Below are 13,680 nucleotides of genomic sequence, written 5' to 3'. Positions count from 1 at the left end.
ATCTATATGAGCAAACAGAGAATATCGGCAAAGTTAACTACGCAGGCAAACTTAAAACCCAAGATGCGAGAAACTATAGGTAACTACACCAACTAGATGACTTAGACGAAATGGAAAAATTCCTACCAAGACTCAAACTACCAAAACTTATAGAGAGGAAATAGAAAATCTAAATAGACCTGGAAAGAGACTGAATTAGTGACAATTAAAAAAAACTCATGCTCCAAGAAAAGCTCTGAATCATGGCTTCCTCGTGAATTCTATCAAACATGCAAAGAAGAGTTAACAGCAATTCTTTATAACTCTTCTGAAAAATACAAAAGGAAGGAATCTATATGAGCAAACAGAGAATATCGGCAAAGTTAACTACGCAGGCAAACTTAAAACCCAAGATGCGAGAAACTATAGGTAACTACACCAACTAGATGACTTAGACGAAATGGAAAAATTCCTACCAAGACTCAAACTACCAAAACTTATAGAGAGGAAATAGAAAATCTAAATAGACCTGGAAAGAGACTGAATTAGTGACAATTAAAAAAAACTCATGCTCCAAGAAAAGCTCTGAATCATGGCTTCCTCGTGAATTCTATCAAACATGCAAAGAAGAGTTAACAGCAATTCTTTATAACTCTTCTGAAAAATACAAAAGGAAGGAATATCTCCAAACTCAATCTATGAGGCCAGTATTGTCCTGAGACCAAAACCAGACAAAGTTATTACAAGAAAAGAAAGCTGTAGACCAATAACTGTTATGAAAATGGATGAAAAAAAAATCCTTAACAAAATACAAACTAAACCCAGTAACATATAAAAAGAACTATACACCATAACTAAGTGGAATTTATCCCAGTGATGCAAGGTTGGTTCAACATTTCAAAGTCAACTGTTGTAATATATCATATCAATAGAATAAAAACAAATACCAAATATTTATCTCGATAGACACAGAAAAAGCATTTGACAAAATCCAACATCTTTGCATGACAAAGATACTCAATAAACTTTGAATAAAGGGACATTTTCACAATAAAGGACAGCTATGAGAAGTCCATAGCTAACCATTGGTTAATGGTGACAGACTGGGTGTGGTGTTTTCTTCCTAAGGTCAGGACAGGATAAGAATGTCCCCTCTTCCTACTTCTAGTCACCCTTATACTGGAGATTCTAGCCAAGGAAATTATATAATAAGAAGAAATTAAAAGGCACTGAAGTAAAACATGTAAACATGTAACAAGTAAAACAGAAAAAAAACATGGGTATAAATTTTTGTAACCTTGCATAAGGCAATTGTTTCTTTTTTTGTGCCAATTAACCTCATCCATTTATTTTTTTAATTTAAATTTCTTATTTAATTCATTTGTTTAACATATAGTGTATTATTTGTTTCAAAGGAAGAGTTCAGTGATACAATACCCAATGCTCATTCCATCACATGCCCGCCTTAATGCCCATCACCAAGTCACACCATCCCCCCACCTCCCCTCCAGACCTTCACTTTATTTCCTAGAGTTCAGAATCTCTTGTGGTTTGTCTTCCTCTCTGTTTTTATCTTATTTTATTTCTCCTTCCCTTCCCCTATGTTCATCTGTTTTGTTCTTAAATTCCACATATGAGTAAAATCATATAGCATTTTTCTTTCTCTGACATATTAATTTAGCATAATCCTCTCTAGTTCCATCCATATCACTGCAAATGGCTAGATTTTATTCTTTTAGATGGCTAAGTAATATTCCTGTGTGTGTGTGTGTGTGTGTGTGCGCGCGCGCACGTGTGCGCGCATGTGTGTGTGTGTGTATCTTCTTTATCTGTCATCTGTCAATGGACATCTGGGCTCTTTTCATATTTTGGCTATTATGGACTAGGCAATGGTTTCTTACCCATGACACAAAAAACAAAAGCAACCGAAGAAAGAAAATAAGCAAACTGGAATTCATCAAGATTAAAAACCTTGTACTTTAAAGGACACTCAAGAAAACAAAAGACAGGGACACCTGGGTGGCTCAGTTGGTTAAGCGGCTGCCTTCGGCTCAGGTCATGATCCCAGCGTCCTGGGATCGAGTCCCACATCGGGCTCCTTGCTCAGTGGGGAGCCTGCTTCTCCCTCTGCCTCTGCCTACCACTGTCTGCCTGTGCTCATGCTCTCTCTCTCTCTAACAAATAAATAAATAAAATCTTTAAAAAAAAAAGAAAAGAAAACAAAAGACATCACATGAAATGGGAGAAAATACTTGTTGATCATATATCTGGAAAGGGACTAGTATCCAGAATATATGAAGAACTCCTATGTCAATAAATGGGCCACAGATTTGAGCAGGAATTTTTCCAAAGAAGACACAGAAATAGGCAATAAGCACGTGAAAATGGCTTAATCATTGGTCATCAGGGAAATGCTAATGAAAATCACAGCCAGGGGGCCTGGGTAGCTCAGTGGGTTGAGTCTCTGCCTTCAGCTCAGGTCATGATCCTGGGGTCCTGGGATCAAGCCCTGCAGTATCGGGCTCTCTGCTCAGTAGGGCGCCTGCTTCCCGCCCCCACTTCCCCCGCTGCCCCGCCTGCCTCTCTGCCTACTTGTGATCTCTGTCTGTCAAATAAATAAATAAAATCTTTAAAAGAAAAAAAAAAGAAAATCACAGTCAGGGTAAGGTAGGATAGCTGTCATCAAAATGACATAGAGAAATTAGAGCCCTCACACTTTGCTGGTGGAGGTATAAAAAGCTACAGTCACTTTGAAAAAAAGTTGGCAGTTTCTCAAAGAGTTTAGCGTAAAGTTACCACGTGATCCAGCAACTGCAGTCCCTGGTGTTTACCTGGAGTGCTGAGCACTCTGTCCACACTGCGACTGGTCACAGCGCCACAGCAGCATTACTCACCCGAGCTAAGGGGTGGTCCCGGACAAATGGGGACAAAATAAAGAATGGCCATCTGAGAGGAGGTAGAGGTGTCCAGTGGAGGGTTATTTAGCCCTAAGAAGGGCTGTGCTAGTAAATTCTACAATGTGGACAGATCTGGAAAACATCCTCCTAAGTGAAGGAAGCCACTCATGGAACTCTGTATGATTCCATTTATACAAAATGCCCCAAACTGGCAAATCCACGAAGACAGAAAGATTAGTGGTTGCCCGGGGAGAAGGGGGAGAAAGGGGAGAAAAGGAGGTGACTGGTCATGGGCCTGAGATGATGGAAATGTGCTTGTATCATCTCTGAACATGTGAAGTATCTCTAAATTAGATGCTTTCCAAGAGTTTTATCTAAGAGTTTTATTTGTGTTTTATCACAAATGAATTATATATTAATTTTTAAAAGCAGAACAGGGAGCATTAGCTACATTTGAATTGTTTGTCATGGTCTTCTCTGGTTTTGTGTTGAAAATGACCTTGGATTTCCATAAGAAATATCACAGGGGAAAAAAAATCTCCCAAGGAAAATCAGACCACACCAAAAAAAAATCCCCATTCATTTGAAAGAACTATTTTTGATTTCCAGCTGGAAATGGGTACTGAATCCAAATGAGAGTCTCTCCCCCAATAATGAATACAATGAACAAGAAATAATTCACAAAAAAAGCCATCCACTCACCAGCCCCAAGAGAAGAAAGCGAATCGTGTGCTGCAAACATGTTACTGAGATATTCGGGGCAGCCTGGTGGGCCCTAACACTGCCCCACTCCCTCCACACCCATCTGTCCATGTCTCCGCTCCAAGTCGTGTGGGCGAAGGAGCTCGATGCACCAAATTCTCATACCTCTAGCTCTTATTAACCAAGTTGGAGAGACTTGGCTTGAGGGAGTGAGATGAAAACCCAAGGAGCACTCCCCACCAACAGAAGCCTCTGTGCTGCTGGTTCCTGGGATCTTGGCAGATCAGGAGAAAAACAAGCCATTGCCCCCTAGAGTCAGGTCCCAGGACAGGGGTGGGGGGTGTGTGTGGCGGAGGCTTACAGCGCCGCCTGTCCCCAGCTAGAAAAAAAGTAGCGTCCCCACCTCTCCCGTGCTCGAAGACCTGCTCAGTGGATGTGACCAGTAGCTTGTCAGATGAGGTCACGTGGGTGTCACTCAGATCCCCTCATTCCTGTCTGCTTTAGAAATGGTATGCCCGTTCTTGTGTTTGCAGTCGAAGCCTTTCTCCACAGACAAGATCGCATCTACTTCACTGTCTTTCCCCAAAACTTTTTCAAACTCGATATAAAAAAATTCTATAGAAAAATTCCTACCTTTGGTACGTTCCCAGAGAAGCAAGGCAACTCCCACACGCAGTTTTGTACCTACTTTTCATTTATTTATTTGACTTTGATGCAACATTTCCAAAGTACAGAAAAGCATAGTAATTAATATAAAAGACCATGGAGATTAAACAAGCGTGAACATTTTGCTCTGTTTGCTTCCTTTTTTTTAAAAAGAAATAAAATGTGTTAAACTTACTTTGGAAGGATAGATATAGCAAATTAACAGTAAAATGTGAATAGTGGAATCTAGGAGATGTTCACTGTAAAATTCTTTCTGGATGTTGGAATATTTTCACTGTGAAGCGTCAGGGAGGAGACACCTGACAGAGTTAAATCCCACCGCATCACCGTCTGGTCCTCAGATGCTGTATGATTGGTATGTAATAATCTTACATGTTTTTGTACTCTTCGTACACACGCTTTTATCCATAAACTACATGCACAATTTTATTTATGGTTTTAATACTTCCATAAATGTTTCTTATACTTTTTCACTCCTTTTAAGATTTTTGAGATTTATTCTGGTAATACACATATACCAATCTACTTTAATGACTACATCCCATTGTATGTAAAACTTAAAATCGGCAGAAGAGGATGTGAACTATCAAATTTCTATTCAGTGTGTACAGTTAATGGATAGATGGGTGTGTATAAAGAGTATAAAAACACAGTCGGCCACGTTCTATCCCCACTCCCTGCACACGGGTGTGTCTGAATTCTGGGACGTGGAATTTACCAACTGGGAAAAATTGGGGTCTTACCAGGCATCTCCCCAACGGGTGTCTTAAAAGCCACTTCCCAGGAGATAAGAGAGTGGATTAAAAGCATCAGTCATAGGCACCTGAGTGGCTCAGTGGGTTAAGCCTCTGCCTTCGGCTCAGGTCATGATCTCAGGGTCCTGGGATTGAGCCCCACGTCGGGCTCTTGGCTCAGCGGGGAGCCTGCTTCCCCCTCTTTCTCTGCCTGCCTCTCTGCCTACTTGTGATCTCTCTCTCTCTGTCAAATAAATAAATAAAATCTTTAAAAAAAAAAAGCGTCAGTCACGAAAGGGAGCAAGCTCAGAGGGAAGAGAGGAGTCTTCGTGATAATGAAAGTAAAAGTAGACACTGCCTTCACGAGGAAGCCACAAAACGGGGCTGCAGACATTGGAGCAAGAGTGGAAAACAAATTCGGGAGAAATAAGGTTTCATGGACGGTGAACACAGCATCAGAAGAAGCTTTCAGGAGGCCAGCCCAATCAAGGACAGACCATCGCCATGGCCCAGTCACTTTCTCTGGATGTTTTATGCTGCGCTGAATGCTCTTCTGTCCCCAGGAGCTCGGTGGTACCTCTCCCAAGGAGAAGGTTTACTCCTCGTGTTTAATCTTTCATCAGACATGAGCGTCAGGCTGTGCTGTTCCCACAGAGAGAGCTGCCATGGCTCATCCTGGCTACGGACGTGTGTGCCCAGGGCACAGGAGGCTCTGAGTCCCCAAGCTGCCCCAGCTCAGGGCCTCGAGGCGGGGCCGCGCGTCATGGCCATGCTAACTACAACAGCGAGGACAAGGCATGTGTCACACCTGTGCCATGCAGACGCAAGGAGGAAACACACAGGACCCTCAGCTGGTTGCAGAGGAAATGGCACAAAACCTATTACAATGCATTTCTGTAACCTTGGCTACCGTCTCTATAGTTTCTAGAAAATGTTTTCCTCAACATTCACAGCATCGCCCATATGTCGGCCTCCATCTGTGGGGCTCCTGAGCCGCAGCCTGGCCCCGCCAGGTGCCTCTGAGCCTGGGGCCCTGTGACCGACCATGTGTGTCCAGACCACACCCTGTGGAGGTTGTTTTGTGATTTTCTCCTCTCGAGTGATGTCGAGAGGCAAGTTTGTAAAGTACAGAAAGGCCACTGCGAAGGGTGTCACAGCACTACTCACCGGTCGTGGAATGCGGGCACCTTGGAAGGACACTGCAAATATTGCTTAAAGCGGAGTTCGAAGGCCTGTCCGATGGAGCCGATGACATCCTGGGCCAGCCCGTCGCAGCACTCCAGAATGTGACACGCTGTGGACACAAGTGGCACAGGCTTTTCAGAGACACCGGGGCCACCAGGCTTGGCCACGGGAGGGGTGCATGTCCCTCATGGACGGTCCCCCAGCACACCTGGTCCCCACGCCACTGCTGTAAGATGCCAGCACGGGGATGCCTCTCTTAACGGCTCTGCTCCCTTAAACTAACGGTTCTATTTGTAAACACATTTTAACATTTTAAATTTCAGATGGATTGCTCTTAAGAATTTCTTAACAGTCTATAAAATACCAACTCAGAGCCCAGCAGAGAGGACCAGGGTTTGGAAGGAAACGTTGATGGGTCAGAGAACCTGATCTAACAAGAAGCGAGGCCCGCCAGGGCCCCATGGCCCTGGACTGGACCTAACCCAGCTCTCGAAGAGCGAGACCTGAGCATTGCACAGGGGCAGCTGTCCCCGCACCTGCGACACCACCAAACTGTCCTCTGGCTGCACAAAGCCAGCCGGGCTCGGGGGAGCTCCCCCAGACAGCTCCCGGACAGCCGCTGCCAGTCCTGGGGGCCCCAGGCTTCTCTCCCCCCCCAGGCGGGAGGGGGTGCTCTGAGGACACAGGATACCTTGAAAAGAGCGGCATGACGGTATAGCGGCTCCAGATCTCAGTGCAAGCCCCCGAGAATGCTAGGGATGGCCAAGACGTGTGTCCCAAGGACACAGATGCTGGTTGATTATTGCTATTATTTTATTTTTATTGTTGATAGTGGTTTTTATTAAACATCAACCCAGATACACAGCGCAAGGCCGTATTACGTTGCTATTAGAGGCACATGGTTGTGCATGACGCGGTGCGAGTGCAGGTGCCCTCCCGCCCGTAAGGAGGCAGGGGCCCGGGTGGGAGGAGGGGGACACCCCGGTCCCCACCTGCCCGTTTCCAGCCAAGCCCACCCACATCCGGTCTGCACCTGCTACCAGGTCGGCACTTTGGAGATGGGTAGGCTGGGGAAGGGTCGAAACCCAGCAGCTGCCCCTCCTTCTGAAAAGCAGAGCAGCAGCCATGGTGAGGGAAGGACGGGGTTTCTGCAGAGCCGCCGCCGGATCCACCCACGGGTCCACTAGTCTACACTAGTCTGCCCGGCATGGAGCCGGAAGCCTGGGCGCGGCCCTCTTTAAGTTGGTTCTGGGGACATGTGCAAGGGGCAGAGCTGCGGGGGAAGCTCCCTGTTGGCTGAGGGCCCGTCGGTCAGGTACGAGAGGGCGGCAGAGCCTGCTGCTGCGGACCCAAGCCACGTCTCCGGGCTCCGCTCCCTCGCCGCGCTCCCTGGGAGGAGCCCTGAACTAGTGAGCCCTCGCCAGGGAGCCACACCCCCCCCAGCAGTCCAGCCCCGTTTCCGGCCAACGCTGTCGTCTGGGGACTCCGCATCCTCCGCCTTGCTCAGTGTTGTAGGTCAGGGGCGCGTGCGGGCTCGAGGTCCAGCTCCCCCGCACAGATGAGGAGTGCGCTGTGCCTCCCGGGCCCGGAGGCGGGCTCCCCACTCTCAGAAAGTCATCTCACACCTGTCTGACTGGCGGGCACTTAACTGCCGTGGAGTGGAGGTCAGGCTGGAAGATGGGGGGTGCCTAACCCAGGGTAACCAGAGGCCTTAGAAGCAGATGGCCAGGTGCAGATGGAAACGCGCTCGGGGCAGAGGCCGTGTGAAGACTGGGCGCTGGGGCCACCCGACCACCAGCCTGGACGTCCAGCCTGGCCGGGGCACCTCCAGGAGCTAGGCCAGGCCGGAAGGGTCCCCCTACAGGCCTCGGAAGGGGCCCTTCCTGCACCTTGCTCTTGGGTCTCCTGGCCTGGGTTATGGTGTACTGAGCAGGAGCCCCAGCCAACCGGTAAGGCAGCCTCTCCGGGGAGGAGCAGGCTAGCGTGGCACCCTCCTCCAAGCACAGAGAAGCCGTGGCAAGGTCAAGAGGTGTGGGCTCCATGGCTCGGCGAGGGGTTTCGGGGATGGTCCCCCTCGGGGGGGCTCATCAGGACCACCCATACCTCCTCCTCGTCTGAGCACAAAGCTTTGTGATTACCCGCCCTGTGGTTCAGAACTGAGAATCACACTCACCTATGGGCGCCCCCAGACACCTACACCTGCGGGAGAGGAAGGCTAACTCCGTAAGATCCCGTCATCTCTGACTTTGAGGAAGGCTGGTAGCCCTGCCACACCTCTGCGGACTAACCCAGGGCAGGAGGAGGCTGGATGGAAAATCACCCTCACACACTTAGATGGGAACGCAAATGTTTACAGCCTGACCAGGTGGTGACTTGAAAGGTATACTGACCTACCCACCAGCAAACCTCCCTGCAAATGCCTCTAGAAGGGGCAGCCCTACATCGGGGATAAGAACAGGGAAGGAGTCTGTACGTGGACCCCAGGGGGTCAGTGCACCTGGCAGAAGCGTCTCGTCCTAGGGCGCCCCCTCACGGACAGTAACCTGTTCCCTGTGGGCTGTCTTGGAAACGTGTCCAAGACACAGCATGCGGGAGGGGCCAAGTGCTAGGAATGCTAGGATCTCATTCACACTGGAGTTTTAACGTTAGAGAATGTATGTGTATGTGCGTAGATAAAAGTCCCGTAAAGCAAACTGGGAACCATTAACAGGTGGTACCTAGGGTCGGGGGTGGGAGGAGAGGGGACCCCGGGCGCAGTGAGGAAGCCCCCTTTTGTACTGCTACAAACACCAGCTGTGACCTTCTTCCGCCGGTTCTACGCATGGGCTGTGGGTTGACCTGTGTTCAAGGGTGGCGCGGGTACTCAGCCTGCCCCCCAGGCCGCTAGCACCCGTGGATGGGGCTTGGCTTTTGTACTTGATAGAAGGAATGGGGTTGTGGGTGTGGAGGTAGGGTCTAGGAATAAAGGGTCTAGGAGGATGGAAAGTGCTCAGATGCCTCAGATCCCCCACCCAGCCTGTGTCCGAGGCCCTGGCAGCCTTGCGGGCTGTGAGGGGACAGCAAGTGAGCTTCGCCCCTGAGCCCCAGGACTGTGCAGGGCCACAGAAGCTTCTGGGATGGCGGAGTTGGCCACGGAGCTGGACCTGGAGCTGGGCGGGAGGGCAGGCAGGCTGTGAAGGGGCCCCGGTGTCACGGAGGCCACCTGGTCCAAGGCCTGCGTGGGATCTGCGATGTGCAGTCCAGGTGCGCCAAGCCGCAGCCGTCTGCGAGCAGCTGTGTGCTTGATGCTCACGGTCGTCCAGGGCCTCCCAGCCCGGCCACTTATGCTGCCACACCGGACTGACCACACACCTCCGCTGTCGGTAGTAGCACAACGGGGCGCACGCTCGCCTTGGCAAAGGGTGCGGAGATGATGACGAACACCTGGTGCCCTGCCTCAGGCCGGGCCGCATGTGAGCAAGGGACCGTGAGCCTCGGGCGCCGCTTACCTCTGCGATTAACGGGGTCCTTCGCCACATATGCCACGTAGTCTGTTGTGTCCTATCAAAGAGAAACGAGACACCCCGTGACTAGTCACAGCCAGACACACAACGCACAGACCAGCTCGGGACGCAAACAGCCTGCTCAGACGCGTTCCTCCAGACTCCGTGGGCAAGAATCCCCGGACCTCCTGATGGAGGCTGACAAGCCCGGCCCTCAGCTCTGCCCAGCGGCCGTCCTCGGTCCGACCTGGCCGCGGCCTCTGTCCTGGGGCTTGTGGAAACAGACTGCGGGGCCCACCTCAGGGTTTCTGATTCTGTGGGTCTGAGGTGAGACCCCAAATGTGCATTTCTGACAAATTTCCAGCTGATGCTGGTGCTGCTGGGCTAGAGGCCACGGAGAAAGCCGGAGTTGGTGGCAAATGCCTTCGTGGGTGGATGAGAGGTGACAGCTCTTTTCCTCCCAGACCAGAGCAGTAATTTGAATCCTTTTAAGACGGTCCAACACACGAGCTCTGTGGAGTAGTCTGGCTGTTCCAGGGGACACTCAAGTCTGCTTGGCAGCCCGGAGGACACTCTGAACTCAGAAGTGGGCTGGGGCTGCCACGGGGGTTTTCGTTTCTAAACCAGCAGAGGAAACATAATTCTCTTCATTCTTCAAAACAGAAAAGTCGTCCCCGAAAAGGTGACATTTGCAACATTCAAAGAAGTCTCAGGGGGGCAACTGGTAAAGGTTCACCCATTCTGGCAGATACTTCCCAAATGTCACTGCTTCGAAGGTGCCAGAGTTAACGACGAGCTCCCGCTGAGTTCAGCATCTGACAGATTCTGTGTCGTGAGCTCCTCCGTTATTTCTCTCTGTGGGCAGGACACCCCGCCTTCTCGCTCTCTGTGGTGCTCCAGGAAAATGCTCTGACGGGAGGGTGAGGACAGAGCGTGTGAGGGCGTGCAGGGGTTACGAGCCCCCACTGCAGGTGGCGCCAGGTGCTGGGCCCTGTCCGCATGCCGTTTCCCAGAGTTCACAGTGAAGGCTCTCCCAGCAGCTTCTGACATGAAGAACCCGGGGTCCCTGTGGTGTGCAGCCTGCCTACACTGTTCCGTCTGCCTGCTCTGCTCACTGCCCACTGCCCACTGGTATATTCATAGACTGAGCTGGAAAGGATGTGGACATGGCTTCCGGTCATTTCTGTCCAGGAAGATCTGGTCAGGATCTGAGGTGGTCTGCAGCTCGGAGCCACAGATGTTTTTCATGGGTTCAGGGGCTAACTGTCGCAAAGGGTCCTATGACAGCACTTGTGTTCTCGTCTGAGATCCGTGGAACCCTGAAGCTGGGCAGGTACATTCCCCCTTGTTTGAGAAGGCATCAGAGTTTTTTTAAATTCGTGTTTTCATTTCCACGGTAATCATAAAAATTAATACAAGAATATCCAGGACCGTTCGAATGACCACTGTGGTGTCAGTTCTGTGTGCGATGTCAGTGCCAAGGTTGTCTGTTGGGTTTCCGATATTACATGTGCCAGGTTTATAAAGAACTAGAGAAAAAAGAACACTCAGGCTAGATGCTTTTGCCCCAACTCGAGCAATGAATGTCACATTTACACATAATGATGTATCACTGAAGGGCTTGCTTGAATAGAATATATTAGTGGAAGAACTGAGTCATCCAGGCGCCCGAGGTAGTGGAGAGCTGCTGACCTTGAAGGATCCTGCACCGTGGTGGCCGGTTCCAGAGGCTCACTGAGAGCAGAGATCCAGCGTCAGCAAAACCATCCATCAGAGCAAATTAATGTAACTTTGAATGTTGTCCGGCTTTATTGTGTTTATCATATTAAAAGTGAACTGGATTGGGGTTTAGTGCTCAATAAGAAGTCGAAACAGGAGTCAATACTGGATTTATATTTGTGCATATTTGGGTAACAAAATCAATTTGAGTCAGCACTAGTGGCATTTGCAAGGAAATTCTTCTTTTGAAATCCTTACTCCAGTCCGAGAAATGCTGCTCTGGGGAAGGAAGGCCAGGAAAGAGCTGTGACATGTGTCCCATCCCTCAGATGGTTCGTGGTGAACCCAGAGCAAAGCTCTTCTAATGTCAATATTGATCATTTTCTGGCACACTGTGGGGAGGGTGTGTATTGTTATTCAGGACATTTTTCTAGACATCACACGGCCACACACTGAACACCCCAGGTTCCGAGATGGGGTTTCCAGGTGCCTGTCCTGTGCCCATCCTGTCCCTGTCCCTGCTCCTCTAGACTTTCTGAGCCTGGCCGGCATTCTGACACTCCTCAGGGGCCTTGGAACGCTGTTAATCACAGTAGATTAAATTGTTGTGCACCTCTTGGGGCATTTGGATTAACAGCATTTTCACTGTCTTATTTGATATTTCAAAATGCTATTTCCTTACTGCGTAAACCAAAGCACAAAGTAGTAAACAGATACACACTTAGTGGCCAAACCAGGAATACAACTTGGAATTGTTAGTTTTATTCAAACGTCCACCAATTATAATGGTGACAAGACGGTCTGGAGTGGGAACTCATGCACAGCACGGACACGTATTTGATTGGTTACAGTGGAAAGTAACTGGGTTTCTGGTCCTCCTAGTGACATTTTCTGCATCAGAAAAAAATATTAAAATGTTATGAATTTCTTTAAGCGTCACTGAATGCTTCCTTTTTTTTCCTTTTAAATGATGAGACGATGAGGAAATACGAAAGCAGCTCACAGGCCTGTGTTCATCCTGGAGAGTAACACAATGTTAACACAAGCCAATGTATTTGGCTTCCAGAATTTTCCATCTCTTTGTGTCCACTTCTGATATCAGCATTAGATGAGGTTTAAGACAAGCTCTTGGAAGAATCTGTTGCCGCAGCTGTGTTCTCTTTCTTCCTCTTACTTTTCAAGCTGGGTTGCCTCCCAAATTTCAGAAACTGTGGCCCCAAGCATCATATTGGGCCAGCAGTTAGAGCACCTGTAAGTCGATTAGAGCCGATGCTGGCTCTGGGGGAGGAAGAGGAGGAGGAGGAAAAGAAGGAAGTGGAGGCTTTCTGATGACCCCGAAACTGAGCACGGACACCACCTCCTAGTGTTCCTGACCAAACGTAGGGAGCAAATTCCCTTGTGACCCCACCTTCTTAATGAAAGAAGCAATACAAAAATAGAACATTCTCATCCTGCTCTCTCTCTCTCTGCCTCCTTCCCTGCTGGCAAAGCAAACCAGTAAGATGACAGCATTAAATTTGGGGAGAAAAATTCTAATTCCAAACATCTATGAATAAACCAGACTAAGTAAATTCACAGCCTTCCAGTTGACTTCAAATAGGAAATCAGAAGGCCCTCGAGGAGGCCCAACAGAAAAAAAGGAACGAGGCAGGACTCGCAGTCACCAGATGGGAAACCCTGAGGACTCGGAGCCTGGGTCTGGTCCCATGAGCTCTTCAGAAAACCCTCACAAAGCCAACATTTGGAGGATTTTGGACAGCTTTGGGCTGATGAAATGAAAATTGGTGGGTGTCGAGAAGAGCTTATGACATCAGGAGGGGGCAGCTGGCATCCCAGTTACCCTTCCCAGGCGTGTGCTAAGAGGCACCCCTTGAAGCGAGGCCCCTTCTGGGGCATTCCCAGTGCAGGCACTTACCGGGTCTCCCCCTGACGCGAAGGAGATGGACTGCATGTGGTGGTTCGCAATGATCTGCCCAGAACAAGAAACGAGACACATCGTCAGCACCTGGCCCACAGTTCTGGCCAGCGACTCCCCTGCAGTGGGCTTTTCCCAACACAGCTGCTGCTGGCCCAGCCACTCAGCCGGAACCAGGTCACGTGGGTCTGACGGCAGCCCTCAAGGGAGGAAGGAGGGATTCCCGCTTCACAGACGGGGAGCCTGAGGCCCAGGGGCGACAGCGGACCATGGGCAGCACTGGGACCACACATGGGGGTCTCTGACCCCCACACCGAGGCACATCCACGGTGCAGTGTCTGTCTTTAGAGACCCAGGCGGCCTGCCGCCCAGACCCGCAGTGAGCACAGAGGGGAACCTGT

The 13,680-nt window shown here is 49.6% G+C and overlaps 1 protein-coding gene across 1 annotated transcript in view; it reads right to left on the bottom strand.

The window, feature by feature from the left end:
• The window catches only part of LOC111153623 (SHC adaptor protein 3), a 91,206-nt gene that overhangs the window by 22,318 nt on the left and 55,208 nt on the right, over nt 1-13,680 (bottom strand). The window contains exons 5-7 of the mRNA XM_022512766.1: nt 13,280-13,333; nt 9,652-9,703; nt 6,146-6,272 (exon numbers count right to left, since the gene is read on the bottom strand). Of these exons, the coding sequence (XP_022368474.1) occupies nt 6,146-6,272; nt 9,652-9,703; nt 13,280-13,333 (233 nt within the window). The remainder of the gene's footprint in view (nt 1-6,145; nt 6,273-9,651; nt 9,704-13,279; nt 13,334-13,680) is intronic.

The sequence above is a fragment of the Enhydra lutris genome, unplaced genomic scaffold (genome assembly GCF_002288905.1).
Source record: "Enhydra lutris kenyoni isolate GAN:26980312 unplaced genomic scaffold, ASM228890v2 scaffoldscaffold33, whole genome shotgun sequence".
Taxonomy (NCBI): Eukaryota; Metazoa; Chordata; class Mammalia; order Carnivora; family Mustelidae; genus Enhydra; species Enhydra lutris.
This window is presented reverse-complemented; position numbering and strand designations above follow the sequence as displayed.